General features: G+C 41.6%; 3 protein-coding genes across 4 annotated transcripts; all 3 read right to left on the bottom strand.

Annotated features, from left to right (window-relative positions):
* Positions 1-3,042: 3,042 nt before the first annotated feature.
* Positions 3,043-5,832, bottom strand: LOC115376427 (CD276 antigen homolog). 2 transcript variants are annotated; one of them, XM_030075999.1, is made up of 4 exons: positions 5,764-5,832; positions 4,545-4,597; positions 3,831-4,190; positions 3,043-3,732 (listed from the first exon to the last, which is right to left on the bottom strand). In XM_030075999.1, the coding sequence occupies exons 2-4, from the start codon at positions 4,588-4,590 to the stop codon at positions 3,599-3,601; spliced, it is 540 nt and encodes a 179-aa protein (XP_029931859.1). In that variant the 5' UTR covers positions 4,591-4,597; positions 5,764-5,832; the 3' UTR covers positions 3,043-3,598. The 2 variants fall into 2 exon arrangements, with proteins under 2 accessions (XP_029931859.1, XP_029931858.1); XM_030075998.1 differs by lacking the exon at positions 5,764-5,832 and having other exon boundaries at positions 4,545-4,802.
* Positions 5,833-7,856: 2,024 nt separating this feature from the next.
* LOC115377014 (uncharacterized) lies at positions 7,857-10,255 on the bottom strand. The gene is made up of 4 exons (XM_030076869.1): positions 10,035-10,255; positions 9,602-9,654; positions 8,640-8,999; positions 7,857-8,523 (listed from the first exon to the last, which is right to left on the bottom strand). The coding sequence occupies exons 1-4, from the start codon at positions 10,253-10,255 to the stop codon at positions 8,261-8,263; spliced, it is 897 nt and encodes a 298-aa protein (XP_029932729.1). The 3' UTR covers positions 7,857-8,260.
* Positions 10,256-14,405: 4,150 nt separating this feature from the next.
* Positions 14,406-17,302, bottom strand: LOC115376429 (butyrophilin subfamily 2 member A2-like). The gene is made up of 3 exons (XM_030076001.1): positions 17,088-17,302; positions 15,359-15,724; positions 14,406-15,242 (listed from the first exon to the last, which is right to left on the bottom strand). Exons 1-3 carry the CDS (start codon positions 17,131-17,133, stop codon positions 15,112-15,114), a joined length of 543 nt encoding a protein of 180 aa, XP_029931861.1. The 5' UTR covers positions 17,134-17,302; the 3' UTR covers positions 14,406-15,111.
* Positions 17,303-19,711: the final 2,409 nt, after the last annotated feature.

Below are 19,711 nucleotides of genomic sequence, written 5' to 3'. Positions count from 1 at the left end.
ATGTTTTTCTTTTTTAAGGTTCAGCGCTCTATGGTACAAATAATATTTTCACAATCTGGGTTTGAATGTCTTCATGAGCTAAAGTCTGCACAGTAGATGGAGCTTCAGCAGAATAATAGACAATAACAAATAATGTCAAACTGTCCTTAAACTTAATGACTCAACACACAGAGTACATGATAAGCAACACACACACAAACTAAATATGGAACATGAGCCAAAAAGGGAACTGGGCTGAGGAAGTTCAAAATCAGAAAATGTAAACATCTGAGTTTGATATTCAAAATGAATCTTGGATAACAGACAAGTGAATCTACAGAAAGGGAAGTGTGATTTGTGTGTGTGTGTGTGTGTGTGTGTGTGTGTGTGTGTGTGTGTGTGTGTGTGTGTGTGTGTGTGGTGCACTTTCTCTGTGGTGTCACCACCAACTGTCAGAGATGTCTTTTCAGTTTTCAATGAAATATAGATCTTGGCCAATATCCAGCTTAAAAGTAAGCTAATAATTTTAATCATTTTATGATTATTATAATGAATGTTTTTAGTGTGACTAAATTAAATTTTGAGTCCTTTAATAATTTCCTATATTGAGCATTTCGCACGCATTACTATATAGGCATTTATTCATTATATTCCAATTAGTGCATATCAAATCAGATAATGTGTGATATGCATGTGTAAACAGAATAATTCAAAGAACTTGTAATTGACTTTTTTTCTTGTCTTTGTGTGTGTAATCAACTTGTGAATTTTTAAAGTGATATCTGACAGTAAAATTTTGAACACCTTTCCCCTGTGTGTTAAAAACAGTGTTTTTTGGTATTATATGTCATATAGAGGTGATTTTCAAAACTTTCCACCAATGGGATTCCTTGGGACTTTTTTCCCCTCACTCAGGACAAACTGAGGATACAAAATCAGTTGAGTTTGCTTCTCTTGCAATTTGTCCTAGGTTGACCCCAATTTTGGCCTAAAATTACTAGTAACACAGTTTCGACCCCTCATGACTGACTTCAGTTCTCACTGGATCAAAGTTGAGGGCGTCATGAAGCCGACCACTCGCTGATTTATTGTTGATAATTAATTTTTGTTTCCTCGTCTCGGCGACTGGTGTGCAATATAAAAGCGGGACATAACTTTGCTGCTGAGGATGCGGGGTTTCCGACAAACGCTTAAATGCACCGATTCAAAGCGGAGCAGGTGGTCACTGTAACCCGCAGCCACACAGCAGCCCCTCCCTCCCTGCATGAGAGTCCCTCTTCATTACTCCTGACCGGGCTGGGAGCAGCTCCTCTGACCTCCCCCTCAATCTGTCCCTGGGTCACTCACATCTCTCTGGACCTCCTCCTCCTCCTCTGAATCCACCTGAATATCTACCACTTCTCCATCCTCTGAGCTGCACTGCTGTTGCTCATTCATGTTGGCTGCCAGTCCGACACCCGCTGCAGTCCATCTAGTTACGAACATTTCAGATATTTTTGCACATTTCGCTGCATCCATCTGCAGTTTTTTTTTTCCTTTTCTCCCGTAGTTTTTCAGCAACCCCCTTACGCTTTCGTGGTTTATCCATTTTGACATCCAGGAAGTGGCTCTAGCCAGCCCAGTCAGCGCTGCGAAACTCCGGTCCAACTCAAGGAGAGAGAGGCGGCCGCGGCAGAGGAGGGAGGGCTGAGAGGCTAGCCCCACGTCCTCCTAGAAAAGGGACCAATGGGCCGCTGTTCGTGTTTTAAATACCAGCGTAGTCAATAAAAATGATTTATAATATAATGTTTTGTTTAAAGTACGATCACCACGGCCAAAAATGCGGTGGTGACTCTACCGGACAACAGCCGCTTCTACAACAGAGGCTCTCCTGGGTTTCTCATGTGTTTATGTGGCGACATCTAGTGGCGGAATCTGCAAACAGCACCTAAACCCTCACACACTCCTGTCATGGGAGGAAATCCGTTTAGTTCATCTGTAACCATGGAAACAGGCTCTTAATTATAAACATACCTGTACTTGTAGTGACTCGACTTGTTCGAAAAACATGAAAAAGCATTTCTGAAGGCGTCCTCCTTTCATAGTCAGACATATTTCAGGTTGAATCAGGCCGCAGGTGTGTGAAGAAACACTGGATCACTGGGAGTTTTCGTCTTATTTTTCCACTTTTTCCCATCATCGACGCTTCCATCTTTCTTTGCAGAGTTCATTCAGCCTGACAGAGGTGATGCCGAGAGTCTGTTTGAACACACGCTCATGCTTTAATGAAGGAGAGGCCGTGAGGTTTGGACTGTTAAGGCTTCATTTATTAAATCAAAACTGATGTTTCCACATTATAAACTTTCTTTGTCACCTGTGATTTGGTTTTTCCCCTCGATGGAACCGGCTGTGGTCGAACTGAACATCACTGCCAAGAGTAGCAATGAACGTACACTTTACATCCAGAACAGGGGGAGTCACCAATAAATATCAGCTCTTCACTCTAACTTGTTTGCAGTTTGTGTACAATACCATTAGCAGACAGGAGAAATATCCATCTTAATGAAACTGTCTTGCAGTTCAAGCAAACTGTCCAGCTTCATAAACAAATCGACAGGATGTGAGTCTTAATATTTTCTATTTGTGATTGAAATATCATCCCACTGGCAGGTTGTTGCACCTTTATTTTGAAGAAAAACAAGACTTAAACACTGAGTGAGATGACTTGATAGTGCAGGATATTTTCTACACACTGTGCTTCCGTTTTCACACAAGACTTCACCCTGGTTTCCTGTAGTGTTTATGCTGTTAACCACAGTGTTATATGGCACTTTATATGGTCGCACTACCACAGCTGTATTATAGTACTTGATTAAAAGTCATGATTAACTGGTATTAATACTGTAGTAAAACAGCAGTTAAACTATCAAGGTTGTCAGCTTGACAAGCTATGGTTTACATAAAAAACATATCGTCATACAAAAACTAAAGTAGAGGATAAAAACAATCAGAGCAGCAGTAGTAGAGTGATGATGAGGAGGTTCGATTTTGGTCTGGAGAGAGCTGCTGCTTTAATAATTCCTTCCAGGCTCATGACAAAATACAAAAGTGTATAAAGAGAAACAAAACGTATGTATGAGTCTCAGGAAATGTGATCATTTGGCCAAAGGAAAGCGGTGATGTCTGTGACGTCTTATCTGTAAATAGAACTGACAGAACAGGAAGAGGTGGGCGTTTTCCCTCTGTGTCACATCTCACATTTCAGCCTCAGTCTTAGTAAAAAATATATATATAAAAAAAAACAATATAAAAACATCAAACAATATAAAAATACTTATCAAATTCAATCAATACAAAAAGAAAAGTAAACAGTTCCATTCAGGGTGACTGGCACCATCTGGGAATATGATGGTCACAGTGTTTTCTAGGTTATAAGAACAAGGCCTCGGTCGCTAGCTCATGCCAAAGTGGACGGACTCAAATGCAAACCAAGTAAAACTTCATTGCGCTGTGTCTCAATTAAGTTTTTCAATTGGTTCCTCAAAGATGGCTGTTCACTCAACCCAATGCAGTTGCTCTGGTCATGAGAGACAAGTCCAAGTCCATTCACAAGAGATCTGTCCATGCTCAGTGGGGCGCATTAGGGAGGGAAGCTCTGCAACGACTGAAGTCCCAGTCCAATGAGGAGACCGATCGTTCCCCAAGACAATGGCCTGGTGATCCTTCCCCGACTTGCCGGCTGGGTCTCCTCAGCTGTGGGCTGAATCCTGGCTGCTGCACAGATCAAACCAGGAGACGAAACATTTTACTCTCATAATCTGACAAAAAAGCAAAATAAAGTGGTGGGGAAAACTCTACCAACTTCTACTTACCAGTCACACTGAGTGAACATTCATTGACGCCCCCTTCATAAAGAGTGAACACTTCACACTGATAGATGCCTGAGTCTTCAGTCCTGAGTCTGGACAGATGAAGTCTGATGTTTCCTTTCGTGAAGTCGTTTTGGTCAAAATGAACTCGTCCTGCAAACTGCTGATCCTGAGATTCTGGCTGCTCAACACCTTTTACGAAGTGATAGACAGTCTTAGAAATCTCATCAGATAACCAAAAGGCACAGTAGATGTTGAGGCTGGTCAGAGTCAAGTTAGGTGTGAAGATCCACTCCATCATGATGTTCCTGTTCTCCTCCGCCTCGTAGGAAGTCTGTCTCACATTCAGAAAGGAAGATCCTGCTGAGAGGAGGGAGAGAGAGAGACTGTTTACATGCATATCAGTAATCTGTGGGGAAACTACAAGGTGTAAAAGAGCACAAAGAATATAAACACATTAAAATATATTAACATAAAAGTTGTGTATGACACCAAGAGGAAATGACACTGAAGCAACAATTGAAGATCTGAATTTCTTAATTTTGCCGATAAAGATTTTCTACTTGCTAAAAATTAAACAGCTCATGTTGAACTTCCAATATAGTGGTGGGAAGATTTACATTTATATTTATATTTGTATTTATATTCATATTAGCAGAACATGTGTTTCTCAGCTTCAACATATCTTCATATGAAGAGCAGAAGGTGTGAACTCACCACAGACAGAGGCTGTCAGGACAACAAGCAGCAGGATGCTGATCATCTCCTCCCTGTGGAAGCAGAGGACATGAACACATCTGATGGACAGTGAAGGCATCACAGACAAGTTACCTGGCAACACTTGACCAACTCAAGGAGATCTAGTCAGATTACACAGCGATCAACAGTTTGACTCTGAATGAAGTCAAATCTTGTAAAAAACCCTCGTTTCTCAAGTCAGTAGTCATCAGGCAGTGATGTCGTTCAGCCACTAGATGGAGCCACTTTACTTGGTTTTTAACCGGCTCCTGCATTTCAAACTCGTTACAATCAATGATGACTTTTACAGACAGACAGACAGTCAGACAGAGTCAGAAATAGAAAAACTTTACTGATCATTGATCGCTGAGGAGAAATCGGGTCAATTGTCGTTGCTCAAATTCTCAAGAGAAGAATATATTATAAGCATAAATGAAATTATAAGAAATGGAAAAAGTTTTTCTATGTTTCTCAAGTCAGCAGTAATCAGGCAGTGATGTCGTTCTGCCACTAGATGGAGCCACTTAACTTGGTTATAAACCGGCTCCTGCATTTCAAACTCATAATAATCAATGTTGCCTTGTAGGCAGACGGATAGAAAGATAGACAGAGTCAGAAATAGAAATACTTCATTGATCATTGATCCCTCAGCAGAAATCAGGTCAGCTGTCATTGCTTAAGTTCTCAAAAGAAGAATATATTATATGCATATGAAGTGAAATTATAAGAAACAGAAACAGAAAAATAAGAAATATAAAAATATGTGCATTAGAACTTTTCAACAAAGTGTGTGCCTTATGTTTAAATAAGTGTATTTGTTAAGAAGTGTGTGCATTATGTGCATTCTGAATAAATCTGTGCATCAACAGATAGATTCCTCATTAGAAGATGATCTGTGTTTGTAGTGAACTCCATAGACTTTGTTCAGACTGTTGGACACACTGGGCCTGGACAGCACAGATGTTTCCACATCACATTCTCACTTTATGCTGCATCAAATGAAATGAAGCCCTGAACGATCATCATCCTGCAGCAGCTGAAGCCATGAAGCCGTCAGACACACGGAGCAGACTGCACTCAACATCCATATGAGCCACAGCTTCAGCACAGCAGCTGCTGGGCAACACAACACTTGAGGGCACGAGAAAGAAAGCAGGAAAAGAGTGAAGGAGTGAAACAAATGAAACCATGAACCTACCCACATGAAGTTTACTCTGCAGAAGGTCCACAAACCACAGCACACACCAGCTTCACAGCTCATAGTGAACAGTGAAAGAATTTGAAATTCAGCGCCAAGAAGAACCAAACACCAATCAGGCAGCGTTATTCTATTACCTTTATCTTGTGTCACACAAACACACACACACACACACACACACACACACACACACACACACACACACACCTGGCTCCTCCTTCTGGCAGGACGCCCAGACATTAACTGTCTGAACAAGAAGAGAAAAACAAATATGGAGCCTTAATGCAGGAACAGCCATGAAGTTTGATCTGTAGGATTTTTAATCAAAATTGACATTTTCACACTGAAGATCTTTCCATGCAATTTTATTTATTTATTTATTTATTTATTTTATGTCTTGTTTAAGCAGCTGGGGTTGAACTGAATGTCGTGGCCAAAGCAGCGGCAACAGAATTACACTTTACAGCTTTCACTTTTCTTTTCTACATTTTTCTCACAACATTATGATCTTGACCAAAGTGCAGTCTGACGTTTCCTTCATTCTGTGAGAATCTGCAGGCGTCAGAGAAACAGATTTAAAACGAGTCAGTACCTTTTTAACACTGGAACTGAATTTAAGACAAAAGTTTAGGAACAGAAAAGGACTCGGGTGTAAAAACAGTAACAGTGGAACAAGTAGAAGACATGATGATGATTTATCTGAAACAGTTATTATATCAGATGTAATTTTGTCTTTGTTTTCCATTTGTATTTATAAAAATGCTGAAATGCTGAAGGGTAGCTTGATCTGTCATAGGACAGGCTTAAAATAAGCTTCTGCTTCTGCCTGTGCCTTTTCAGTCACGTTTTCTTTTTTGGATGACACAGTTACAAATGTGAACATGTGTTATTTATTGTTTGTGTGACTGAATAAAAACTCAAACTCAAACTCAGTTTCACCATTAATCAACAGGTAAATGAAGAGGAAGCAGGGAGGGGACAACTGCTGTTAAACACACTACTTACAACAGCAGCAGATACAGATTTGATTGACAGGTGGCAGTCAGAGTGGAGGAACTCTAATCTCTAATCCGGACTGAGTTACAATGAGGGCAAAAATCAAATAAATGACATTCCTCAAGAGGGTCAGAGGCCATATAATCCACTGATATGAAAACAAAGTGCAGCAGCATGAGACAAGAAACGTAAAGTGCAAACATCCCCTCTGTTAACTGCAGAATCACCTGTGTGTGTGTGTGTGTGTGTGTGTGTGTGTGTGTGTGTGTGTGTGTGTGTGTGTGAGAGAGAGAGAGAGAGAGAGAGAGAGATGCTGAATCAATATGAGGTAGACTGTCAGCACTGATGACACTGATTGATTTTCAGTGGTGGACGGTAACAGAGTAAATTTACTTGAGTTCTGTACTTAAGTACAGACTCTGAGGATTTGTACCTTATTACTATGAGTATTAGATTTCTTTGATACTCATTACTCTTTCTCGAATACATTTCCAAGACAAATATTTTTACTCTTACTCGAGTAAATTTCTAGGAAGGCTGAAAAGTACTCGTTACTTTAAGGTCGGCTGTGTTTTTTTTTTTTTTTTTTTTTTCTAAAATCCTATTGGACACAAGCTGTGTTTGTCAATGAAGGAAGCCTATCAGAGGACACGTTCTCCACTGGAATCTACGTAAAAGTGGAAATACGTCATCCCCTGCCCATATAAGGAGAACGCCAAAGTCACCACGCTCTTTTGACTCCCAACAACTCAAAACAAGAGAAGAAAGAGATGAACCCGCTGACTATGAGTCTCAGTCTTATGACCTCATTCATTTGATTTGTTTTTAGAGGTGTTTCTTCAGGCTTTGGAGAACATTGTGGTTCTACACGCAAGCACATCAGTGCAAGTGGTTTCAAAGAGTTAATTCTCTGAAACAAGAGGCACAAGGTCCTATAAATTGAAAAAAATTACAGTAATTCATTGATGTGAAAAATAAGAAATTCACTCTTACTTTTACTTTTACTTTAAGTAAAATTAAAAGCATGTACTTTTGGATACTTAAGTACCTTTAAAAGCAAGTACTCTTTTACTCTTACTTGAGTAACATGTCGACTGAGCTACTTTTACTTGTAACGGAGTAAATTTTGACCAGTAGTATTTTTACTCTTACTCAAGTACTGGGGCAGAGTACTCTGTCCATCTCTGTTGATTATTGGACTCCAGGTGCATGTACGTTGGTCAAACACAGCGTCACAGATTCATGGAGGTGTTGGACTCGCTTGAAAGGGATCAAAGTGTGTGAGTTTGTTCCCTGTGAGTCTGAAGAGGCGGCGTTTTTCATTCACAACAAGTTTGTCCACACCGAGTGGAGAGGAGAAAAGTTCCAGTCCAACAAAGAGACGGATCCTTCACCGACTCGACGGCTTGTCTTCCTCAGCTGTGTCCTGTTTTTTGTCCAGACAAAAAAAAAACATTGTCCGTCTGAAGGCAGCGTCTTGTTTCACAGCATCCTATTAAAGTCAGGAGCAGTGACTCTGTTTCAGTCCAGAAAACCAAAGACTCTGATCAGTTGGTTTAATGCTCTGCTCACACTGATCTGAACTGAGTTTAAGACCCCCAGTTTTCACACAGTGGAGATTTATTTGAGAAGAAATGTGTCCATGCAGAGTGAAGAACATCAGGAGGAAAAGAGCTGCAACACAAAGTCCCAAACCAAAGAAGAGAGCGATCCTTCCCCGACTTGCCGGCTGGGTCTCCTCAGCTGTGGGCTGAATCCTGGCTGCTGCACAGATCAAACCAGGAGAGGAAACATTTTACTCTCATAATCTGACAGAAAGTTCAAAGAAAGTGGAGCGAGCCTCTCCACCAGTGATCACAGTTCTACTGAGTTCTACTTACCAGTGACGTTGAGGGAACATTCACTGATGTTCCCGTCAAAATAAGTGGCCACTTCACATCGATAGACGCCTGAGTCTTCAGTCCTGAGTCTGGACAGATGAAGTCTGATGTTTCCTTTTCTCAGCTCGTCTTTGTCCAATCCAACTCGTCCTGCAAACTGCTCATCTTGAACTTCTGGGTACTCAACACCGTATAGTTGATAATATACTGTCTTAGAAGTCTTTAGTTCAGATACCCACAATGCCAAGTAAATCTCCATGTCGGTGAGTCTCATGTTGGGAGTGAAGGTCCACTCCATGGTGACGTTCCTGTTCTCCTCGGCCTGACAGACAGACTGTCTCACATTCAGGACCAGAGCTCCTGTTGGAGAGACACAAGAGAGAAAATAATCATGTTGACATACAAACTAATAATCCAATCTCAACCTGATGAAGGTAAAGCCAATTGGAGAGTTTTCATGTCCCATGATGCTCTAGATGTTGTTTCAGGCTTTTCCACCCTGACAGGAATGAAACTCTCAGTTTGGCCTGGAGCTGATTTCCTCCAGTGATCAGTGAGCTGGTGTGCATGTTAATGTGCTCAGTGTGGTACAAAGGCTGTAGTTCAGGACCCCTACAGTGCCACCTTGTGGCTGTTATCATATTGTCTCCAACATTAAAAAATGAACTATCTTGGATCAGAAACAATAAATATTTATTGGTACTATAACTGATATCCAGCTGTTGTTTCAGATACAAGACATTTCTTCCAGATGTTTCCTCCTCCTATACGAGCAGATGTTGAACTGCTGCTGTTATGGGTAAAAAAAAAAAAAAAAAAAAAAAACAATTCTGGCCATTTTCCCATTACAGATTCACAGATTTAAGAGAGAGACAAAGAGGCTGTGGGGCAATCAGCTGAGATATTAAACATATATTCATGTTTGTGTATAAAAAACAGATGACTGTCAACTGCGAACTCACCACAGACAGAGGCTGTCAGGACAACAAGCAGCAGGATGCTGATCATCTCCTCCCTGTGGAAGCAGAGGACATGAACACATCTGATGGACCGTGAACATTAAAAATGACCAAAGTTCTCCATCAGCCCCACCACCAAAAACAACAACACACAGCGTAAGCCTTGAAGATGCAGACCATCTCTCCTGCCTTGGACGTCACATCTCCTCTTGTGTTTCAGCTGGAAAAAGTTCTTGAGGAAGCAAACATCTACAGTGTTGCCACCAGCATCATTAAACAGCAGCTGGATGGACAGAAAGGACCTCACTTGTCTTCACCGCCCACCCTGCAAGACAGTCTGTGGTTCCAGAGCTGGCCTTCCCATGCCATGATGATGATGATGGTGATGATGATGCCTAAGTCAAACAACACAGGCTAAGCGTGTCTTGATTCTTACCAGCTGTCCAGATGCAGGAGGTTTTCCAATCCTGCTGAATTTTGTCCAGTTAAAAAGCACTCTATGTCAAGTTTCACAGTGAGAAAAATGACATCTGTGAGCAGCCGAGTGTGTCTGTGGCCCCTGGCTGCCTGCTCTTCCCTCCGCTCAGCTTCCCTCATGTCTCCTGGATGAAGCAACAGGTAGAGTTCAGCTTTATAAAGGAGCAGGCCGTCCCACATACCCCACGCCCCGCTGGAGGAACGAATCCCTGCTGGTAAACAATTTCAGTTCTTGAGTCTGATGGCCTGACATAACCCTGCAGGCAGGAGGGCGGGGCTAAATATAACACAATAATAATAAACGACTCATGTTGTTGAAGTTGACTGTTCATGAACCTTGATTTAACTAAATTTTTTAAAATTATTCTGTTTGATCTTTAAAAAAAACTACGAGAGAGGTGGTGAGGGAACAGCTGTTCTTCAGAAAAAGGAAACTGATAATTGATTTTTTTTTTCAGCAGCCTACCTCTACATAAACCATTTGACACTGTGAAACACATCGTGATTGATGCAACAAAACATTGACTGATTCTGAAACAGACACATATGAATAAATAAATTAAAAAGACAGAATGTTTATCTTGACCTAAACCATCAAAACAATGATGACGATAAAATTGTCAAGAAGCCAAAACGTCTCACCGGATGAGCCAGTCCTTTCATTTTCAAACTACAACAAAGGGTTGGCAGAATCTCGAATACACACACCGCCTTGGATCACACCCATCTTCCACTTCCGGCGCGACACACCTTTTTCAAACAGTCGTACACAAGCTGGTTACCATGGCTACCCATAATGGCCTGGATATGGATGAAGAGGCTCCAGGAATGTAAATCATAGTGGTTGTCTGTTTGCAATCTGTTGGCTATGACAACAGGACTGTTATGGGACATTAGCAGGAAAGAAAACTGTGACAGGACGTGACAGTCATTTTTCCCTGATGTAGACTTTAAATCACGTGTGTTTGTCCTCATTCACGATGCCACTTGTGTCCTGTTCACATTCACTTGTTTAAAGATTTTTTGTTTGTTTGTTTTCTTGGTTTTATTTGATAGTAAGTAATACTTATCTTACAGCATAAACATGTAGCCTTGTCTCATGAATGTGTTTAAATATGCTGGCTTGCCGGTTAATAATCCCTCCCAGGCTCATGATAGAAAACGAAATAAATACAAACAATACAAAAAAAAAATACAGTTCAAATTTAATCAACACACAAAGATGAAAAGAAGTCAGGGTTTAACCAATCGTAGAGGAGGATACAGTCAGGGTATTTTCTAAGGAGAGTGTGAAAGACTGTCTGATGCCAAACACAGCCTTGTAGGCATCAGTAACGTTTCCTGCAACAGTTTAATAGCATTCAGTGTTTTGTCTGGTTGTCTTAATTATTATTATTATTATTATTATTATTATTATTATTATTTATTCAGTTTGACCCTGAAACACTATATATAAAAAATAACCCTATGAGAGGGAAGGCAAGGGAACAGCTTGTCCTTTGCCTTCTCTCTCTGAAAATCCCTGATCCACCAGCGACTCCACCCAGGCAGCAGGTGGGACGTCCCGACACATTGTAAACTGCACACTATTTAAACCAGGGGTCCCCAAACTTTTTCCAGATTTGTACTCATTGACCCACCTATATTATATCAGTCTATATTAATAGAATAGGCTCTGGTCGTGAGTAACAGCGGCAGTAGTGCTTGAAATGCCCGTGTCCATTTGACTTGGACCGGGAACTCACTCATTTCCGCGGTGATGAGTCGACTTGAGCGGCCTGTCAGGGGGAGGGGAGGCCGTTGGAACGCCCGTGTGGGTGTCCATTCGACTTGGACCGGGACCGGAGGAGTGCAAACGCACTTATCTTCGCCACTGGTGGTCGACTCAGGCTATGATAGCCTACCGTGCGTTAAAAAAAAAAAAAAAAAACGCCAATATTTTCGCCTGTGACATGAATTAGTTATTATTATACAACACGTAGATCCGACCGAGCAATCTGATTGGTCAATCAGACGTTTAGAATGATCTCAAATGAGCGTGACAGCACGACTAGCTGTGCTTACATGAAAAAGCTGATCCAGTGAAGAGCTGGATCAGCTGGAGAGGTCAGGAAATGAAGCCGGTACGGCCCGATCACCGTCTTGGGCCGTCAAATGTCTACAAGACTACCTGACAAACACCGGGCAAACAGCTGATTTCTCACCTGTAAGTAAAGAAGAGCTGAACAAGATCCTCCGTGAATTTTATGGATTTAATTTCTATAATAAAGAGAATGAAGTGCCTCAGCAGATTCAGCACCACGGACAGTACCTGCTGATGCAGATTCAGCACCACGGACAGTACCTGCCGAGGCGGAGGCAGATTCAGCACCATGGATAGTACCTGCCGAGGCGGAGGCGGATTCAGCACCACGGACAGTACCTGCCGAGGCGGAGGCAGATTCAGCACCACGGACAGTACCTGCCGAGGCGGAGGCGGATTCAGCGACACGGACAGCAGCTGCTGAGGCAGATTCAGCACCACGGACAGTACCTGCTGAGGCGGAGGCGGATTCAGCACCACGGACAGTACCTGTAAGATTTCCCACGGAGATGTGCGGCTATAACTTTGTTCTTGTTATTAATGTGTTAATGTTATGTTATGAATTAGCCTATTAATTGTTATTCATTTGTTTATTCTTTATGAGTTCCCTAGGCCATTGATTTAATTAATTTGTTAATTTGTTTGCATCTGTACATTGAAATAAACATTTAATAAATCAAGACATCTGTGAAAACTGTCGTCTTTATTTCAGAGGTAAATTGATAACAGCCTGAGAAGGTGATTAATAAAAGCCCCCGAAAGGTGGGGTTGAAATTATAAAACTGTTCAGCCTTAATGTGACTGCTTACCTTTGCTGCTATATATAACTGTTAATATAAGTTGTTAATATAAGTTGGTTGTAGATAAAGATCAGCTGTGCTGCTGAGTCGTTGTCACGGCACCTGTTAGATTAAAAATGACTGAGAAGTCGGCAGAAGTGTAATTATCAGTCCATGAAAAAAATGTTTTTTCCAGCCAAGCAAAGCAGTTTTGTGTTGCTATATGTCGTATTTATTCAGTTGTGGGAAATAAAAAAAAAATGGCGATGTTTAGAGGGATTGTCTGGAATCGTAAAGCGGGCCAGTCGAATTGCTTAGGGGGGCCGGGTCCGGCCCGCGGGCCGTAGTTTGGGGACCCCTGATTTAAACTTTTGACTTAATCACTTAACCAAGTAACTGTGCAATAATTTATTCCTGTAAGGACTCGACAACAGCTCAACAGTGCAATTTCACATTGAGTGACTGACTCAATGTGACTGGTGAGCTGAATGTTCTTCACTGACGAAGAGCGGCTGCTCAGTTTATTTTGTTATTTTGTTCACTCTGCATGGACACATTTCCTCTAGAATAAATCTCCAGCATGTGAAAACTGGGGGTCAAACACCCTGTTAATATCAGTGAGCAGAGCATCAAACCACCTGATCAGAGGAGGGAGCAGCTGAATGCAGCTCTTTGACGATGTGATGTGAGCTCTTGACCGCCTCGCCTACAGCACATATTACACTTTGCACATATTTGTATTGATTTTTTTGATCATGTTTTTATTGTGCAATTGATTTTCCTTTTCCCTGCACTTGTCACACAGCTTAGCTCATGTCCATCACTTTTGTTTTAACTGGCCTGTGTGTCCTTGTTGTTTTACTGCTTCTGGACTTTTTGCTGCAGTGACATGAGGCTTCTGATCATAAAGTTCAATACTTGAATAAAAATGTCCAACCTGAAGCAGTGCCTGTGTGTTTTCCCTCCCAGGTCTGTTCAGTTTTCTCACCTTTGTCTTAAATTGAACTCCAGATGACATTAAAGAGGCAGAAAAAGTCCTCAGGTTGGTTTGACAAGTGGGGATGCAGCACGGACGCAAAACAAGAACACAAGTGAAATGGGATTTTGGAGTGGAGCTGCTGGAGAAACTGGGACAGCCACAGCTGCTTGTGATGTGTTGAGTTTCACTGGGACTGATGTGGAGATTCACTTCACCCACAGCTGGTGGCATCATTAACCACAATTAATATGGAGGAAACTGCATTTATACAACCGTTGCATTTCAAGTTTCTGGCTGAATCAACAGTGCATGATAATTATTTGCAATATAACAGATTCTGGGTGTGTTTGTGTTTGATTTGTAAAGTGTACATTTTCACAGTAGCACTGTACTGGAGAGCAGCAGTCAGCAAGAAGTCAGCAAAAACTAGAAACCAGAAAAATTTACCACCAAAATATCAAAATACAGAGAAGTTAAGTTTACTTTATTATACTTTATTGAACGTGTTGAAAAAAAGTGAATTTTATTAAGAGGGTGAAATAAAAGTGGCACAAAACATGATTTATTGATTTGACTGACTGAAAAAAAGGTACTGAACATTGCATCGTCTTCACTTTTGAAATGATGGCTGGTTTTGCTTTAAAGGAAATCTCCAACATTTTCCATCTTCCCCAGACTGAGACGCCTCTGTACGTCCAGCAGGTCACTTCCTGCAGGTAAAATGGGATCGAACATCTTGTCTCAGTCTGGATGAGATGGAAAGAGGGGATTTTGCTGCAAAATGTTGGACAAATCCTTTCAAAGCTCCTCACCACATCCCACAGCAACATCCTGATTAAACCAGAAACGTCAAAACATGGAGGGAAGACACTCTCAATATTACATTTCATTCTGGTCACAAGCACAAAAAATTTAGTTTTTGCACTTTTAATTTGCAGGGAAAGAGAGAGAGAGAGAGCCTGTATCTTTGTTCATATAAATGAAGTGGACTGAACTTTCTCAGCGGTTGTTGAGTTTATCAAATTAAGTTTTAATCCGATGTTTTTTGGCTTCAGAGCCCTCTGTGAACACAGACCTTACAGCTTCAGTTCAACTCCAGGACATTTCTGTCTTTTCGAGTCTGATCAGTTGGTTTGATGCTCTGCTCACTGATATTAACAGGGGGTTTGACCCCCAGTTTTCACATGCTGGACATTTATTCCAGAAGAAATTTGAAGAACATCAGGAGGAAAAGTTCAGCAACAAAAAGTTCAGATCCAACGAAGAGAGCGATCCTTCCCCGACCTGTCGGCTGGGTCTCCTCAGCTGTGGGCTGAATCCTGGCTGCTGCACAGATCAAACCAGGAGAGGAAACATTTTACTCTCATAATCTGACAGAAAGTTCAAAGAAAGTGGAGCGAGCCTCTCCACCAGTGATCACAGTTCTACTGAGTTCTACTTACCGGTGACGTTGAGGGAACATTCACTGCCGACTTGATCAGGGTCTTGATCAGTGGACACTTTACACCGATAGACACCTGAGTCTTCAGTCGTGAGTCTGGACAGATGAAGTCTGATGTTTCCTTTTCCCAGCTCGTCTTTGTCCAATCCAACTCGTCCTGTGAACTGCTCATCTTGATATTCTGGGTGCTCATCACCTTTATGAAAGTAATATACAGACTTAGAAATCTTCAGTTCAGGTAACCATAATGCAAAGAAGATTTTGAGATCGGTGGCGGGCATGATGGGAGTGAACGTCCACTCCATGGTGACGTCACTGTTCTCCTCTGCCTGATAGACAGCCTGGCTCACATTCACTACAAGTTTTCCTGTTGGGGAAAGAGAAGAGAAGTAAGGGAAAGTGAAGTTTATGGCTCATTTTCCACCTGTCCCCTTAGAGGGAAGGCAAGCTCCCTGAGTGATCACCTTTCATCCAGTGATGGAAGATGTCTACCCTGATGGGAGTGGTCTCTTCCAGGATAACCACGCCCCTCATCCACAGGGCACCAGGGCTCACTGACTGCTTTATGGGAGATTTTGGACTCTCCACCACCCTCATCCAAACACCAAAAGAAGGAATATACCCCTTGTTAGATCCCAGTTACCCCTGTACAGGTGGTCTGGACCGACTCTCCATCTAAAAAGGGTCCGAACCTCACGCCTCAAAGGGTTTACCCAAATAGTCCTGCTGAAGCCACGCCCCTTACAACACGATGCACACCACAACCACACCACAAATATACTTTAAATCTAGATTAGAAACATTTATTGCGAAAATGAGCAGGGCAAAGCAGCATAACTAAATCTAAAAACTCATCAAACTTTTAGGAAAATCCAAACAATCTGTAAAATTCAGGTTATGATGATTAGTATGATTAAATGATAAATCTGAAAAAAAGGGAGAGAGGAGAGTCACTTTTCTGAAAATCCATACAGTAATTCCATCTAATTCAGGTAGACAATTTCCAGATGAAGAGTCTTTGTAAATCCCTCCGATGGTAAAGTAATCCACAGCTTCTATTCCAAAGGTCTGACCCCGAATAAAGAACCCAGAGGGTTCTGAAGCATGCCTTTTTACACCATTTCTTCTCTCCCATGCACCACCTCTTAGGCCTAAAGTCTAAAGCTGAATGCACACACATTTACACACTAACTCTGAATTTCAACACATACACATTTCTTGCTGGCTGCAAGAGGCCGAGCGGCTGCTGGGGAACGTACTGTTCTTGGCCTCTGACTGCACAGTAAAGCACAGACTTGTCTCAACATGCTCTCACCATTAATCTCAGTTAAATCCTTACTTTTGATTAGTCTTGATAATAAACATGATTTATTATTTCATCTTTTTCATGACTCGAAATGACGATTGAACAGTCATTTGACACATCATTATTAGTAAAATGGCTCATTTTACTGTGTGGTGGCACAGATTCTCACTCAGGAGAGTAGCACCATCTAGTGGCAAAAAGACGCTACTACACTAAAAAATGTCTATTAACCATAATCAATCTTCATCCATTGTCTTGGGTCAACATCTCTACTTTTCATAGCATAGCGGTAATCATTCTATCTATTCTATCGATTACACATACTAATTTTACAGCTGGAAGAAAGACAAGAGAGAGAAAATCTGTTGTTTTTGCTGAAAATATCTTCATGTGTGTGTGTGAAGAGCAGAAGGTGTGAACTCACCACAGACAGAGGCTGTCAGGACAACAAGCAGCAGGATGCGGATCATCTTCTAATAATAACGATAATCAGAATAAAAACTACAAAAAAAAAAAAAAAAAAAAAAAAAAAAAAACAGGGCTCCAGCACCACACCCTCAGACTCCTACTGAGGAAAATAACACCGGCTGTCTTGATTCTTTCCAGCCGTCCAGACGCAGCAGGTTTTACGATGTTGCAAAGTTTGTCCAGAGAAAAAGAAGTTAAAGTTTTCAGAGGCTAAAAATGTGTATTCGCAGTGCCTCGCTGCCCGGTTCCGCCTCTTCCTGTGTGGAATTGGACCAGAGAGAGAGAGAGAGATGCACACCAATACTGTGAACTTGACCTGAAGGGGGCGCCTACAGAATAGGGACAGTAAGTGTGACTGTGTGTATATAACGGGAGAGAGAGCATGTGTCTTCACTTATTGCAAAGTAAAAAAAAAAAAAAAAAAACACAGTTGTTGTTTTTGATAATGTTAAAAAAAAAAATTGAATATAACTAATTAATATTAGTAATTACTAGTGGTAACTAAGTACCAACCTGGTTATTACACTCCTCCTGTATACACTCTGATGTGTGTCCCCATGTAAATACATTACATGTTTGGTTTATGAGCCTGTGTCCTTGTCCTGTGTGTGACTGGAGCTTTGTGATCACATACAGGACATCACACACATTATTACATGCTCTGTAATCATCACCGGGGTGAACTGAAGTCAAACTCCTTTGCTGACATGCTTGGACAGTGATTTTAGGTGGAAGGGACAAAACTCCACCTGTGACTCCACCCGGGCGGCAGGGTGGGTCGTCCGCTCAGGCTCAGTCAAGGCTGCCATGTGATATCACCTATATGACCTATCCTTTAGCCTACTGTGGTATGTTCATCTGTTCCCACTGCATAGAAACAAATATTACAAGGTGTTTCTTCAGGAAAAATCCCGTAGGTGGAGTTTGTTATGAAATAGGCCAATATGTCATTCCCGTGGGAAAAGCAGCCAAACATAAGTATGTATGTGTATTTATCGGGGACAAATTGACAGACAAATGAAAGACTAAATAAGTGACCCTCAAGGAAGGACCCTGAATGTCAGGGTTTCGTGTTTCTTGTGTTTGTGGATTTTAGGTTGGACTCTCTCCTGTACTGTGTTTTTTTTTTTTTTTTTTTTTTTAAATTTGGTTAATACTGCCTGACGTAACACGTCCGTGCACTCGGTCAGTGGTGTTTGAAAGATGGAAAATAGAAAGAGCAAGGGTGGCGCGGAGAAGGAAAGAATAAAAAAGAAGAACGCTGTGGAAACGGCCAAATGTGCTACATCTGGAAACTTTTACACTAAAACGAGCTGGCGGTCGACAAATGAAACTCCAGGGCTGAACATGAGTCCCACTCCGGCGCTGGTCACAGGATACAGTTTTTTTTTTTTTTTTTTTAATTAATGACCACATTGTGATAAAAAAAACAAAACAAACAAACAATAAAACATGTCGTCTTCTCCGATTAAACATGAAACACAGAACAAGACCAATCGAGCACATGTTTATCTGACTGTCAGCAGCCTCTTGTGCATCTGTATCTCGTTAAACAATTAGAAAATATGCAGAGAAGCAGCCTTTCAAGTATGATCTAGATCAGGGGTGTCAAACTCGTGCCATGGAGGGCCAAGAGGCTGCAGGTTTTCATTCCAACCAACAACTCCACCAGGTGATTTCACTGATCACCCTACCTCGAAACAGAGAGGCGGGACTAATCAGTCAAATCACCTGGTGGAGTTGTTGGTTGGAATGAAAACCTGCAGCCTCTTGGCCCTCCATGGCACGAGTTTGACACCCCTGATCTAGATACTGCAGTGACCATGGCTGACAAAACATTTGAAGCTGTGCTCTGCAAAAGGAAGTGAAAGTCAAACTGGACGCAGGAAAAGCGCCTCCTCCTTCTTGCACAACTTGTGCATAACAAGAAGGATCTCATTGACGGGGAATTTGAAGCAGTGTTCATTTTAGTGTTTGGTTACTAAAATACAGAGCTGTATTGATTGAATCAGCAGTATTTGAATAGGATTACCTCACGTGTCAATTTATTTCTGTAATGTTTAGTGACGGTAACCACGGTGGAGACTGAAATATGTATTTGAATATGTAACGGGGTATAAAGCTGCAAACTGATGTGGGGTTATTTGGAAATTGTTTATTCCCTATTTGTGTTCCCATCCCGGGTCCGAAGCTGGAGAGCAGCGGTTTGGAGGCTTATTTCCTCTTTAGACATCCATGTACAGACACACACAGCCGTGATGTACAGGAACCTTTAAGCCTTCGCTCATGTACATGAAAACTGAATTTCACCAGTCGAATAAGGTTAAGACAGTCAAACCTCTTCAAAGTACAAACTGGAACCGGAAAGTAGTTTTATCCCAACAGGCCAAGTGGAGATTCCCTTATTTTTTGTTTTATTTATATTTCTACGTTGAAATAAAGTTACCATAAGATGAGTGAAATGCACAGGAATAAACTGATGCAATTACACCAGCTATTTCAGGTCGCTTCAAACCCTCCCTACTGCGTGACGGGCGGCGGAGTGAACCTGTAGGCTCCTATCACGAAGCTTTGGGGGCG

This window comes from Myripristis murdjan, chromosome 18 (assembly GCF_902150065.1).
Source record: "Myripristis murdjan chromosome 18, fMyrMur1.1, whole genome shotgun sequence".
Taxonomy (NCBI): domain Eukaryota; kingdom Metazoa; phylum Chordata; class Actinopteri; order Holocentriformes; family Holocentridae; genus Myripristis; species Myripristis murdjan.
Note: the sequence above shows the minus strand (reverse complement) of the source record. Positions and strands in the feature narration are given on the sequence as shown.

Excerpts from the sequence above, each read along its gene's own strand:
- LOC115376427 (XM_030075998.1), bottom strand. The coding sequence starts at position 4,644 with ATGCCTTCACTGTCCATCAGATGTGTTCATGTCCTCTGCTTCCACAGG. Across the intron at positions 4,191-4,544 it reads CCTGACAGCCTCTGTCTGTG|CAGGATCTTCCTTTCTGAAT; the intron begins GTGAGTTCACAC and ends CCCTCCTCTCAG. Across the intron at positions 3,733-3,830 it reads ATGTTCACTCAGTGTGACTG|CAGCCAGGATTCAGCCCACA; the intron begins GTAAGTAGAAGT and ends TGATCTGTGCAG.
- LOC115377014 (XM_030076869.1), bottom strand. The coding sequence starts at position 10,255 with ATGTGGGACGGCCTGCTCCTTTATAAAGCTGAACTCTACCTGTTGCTT. Across the intron at positions 9,655-10,034 it reads CTCCTGCATCTGGACAGCTG|GGAGGAGATGATCAGCATCC; the intron begins GTAAGAATCAAG and ends CTGCTTCCACAG. Across the intron at positions 8,524-8,639 it reads ATGTTCCCTCAACGTCACTG|CAGCCAGGATTCAGCCCACA; the intron begins GTAAGTAGAACT and ends TGATCTGTGCAG.
- LOC115376429 (XM_030076001.1), bottom strand. The coding sequence starts at position 17,133 with ATGATCCGCATCCTGCTGCTTGTTGTCCTGACAGCCTCTGTCTGTG. Across the intron at positions 15,725-17,087 it reads CCTGACAGCCTCTGTCTGTG|GAAAACTTGTAGTGAATGTG; the intron begins GTGAGTTCACAC and ends TTTCCCCAACAG. Across the intron at positions 15,243-15,358 it reads ATGTTCCCTCAACGTCACCG|CAGCCAGGATTCAGCCCACA; the intron begins GTAAGTAGAACT and ends TGATCTGTGCAG.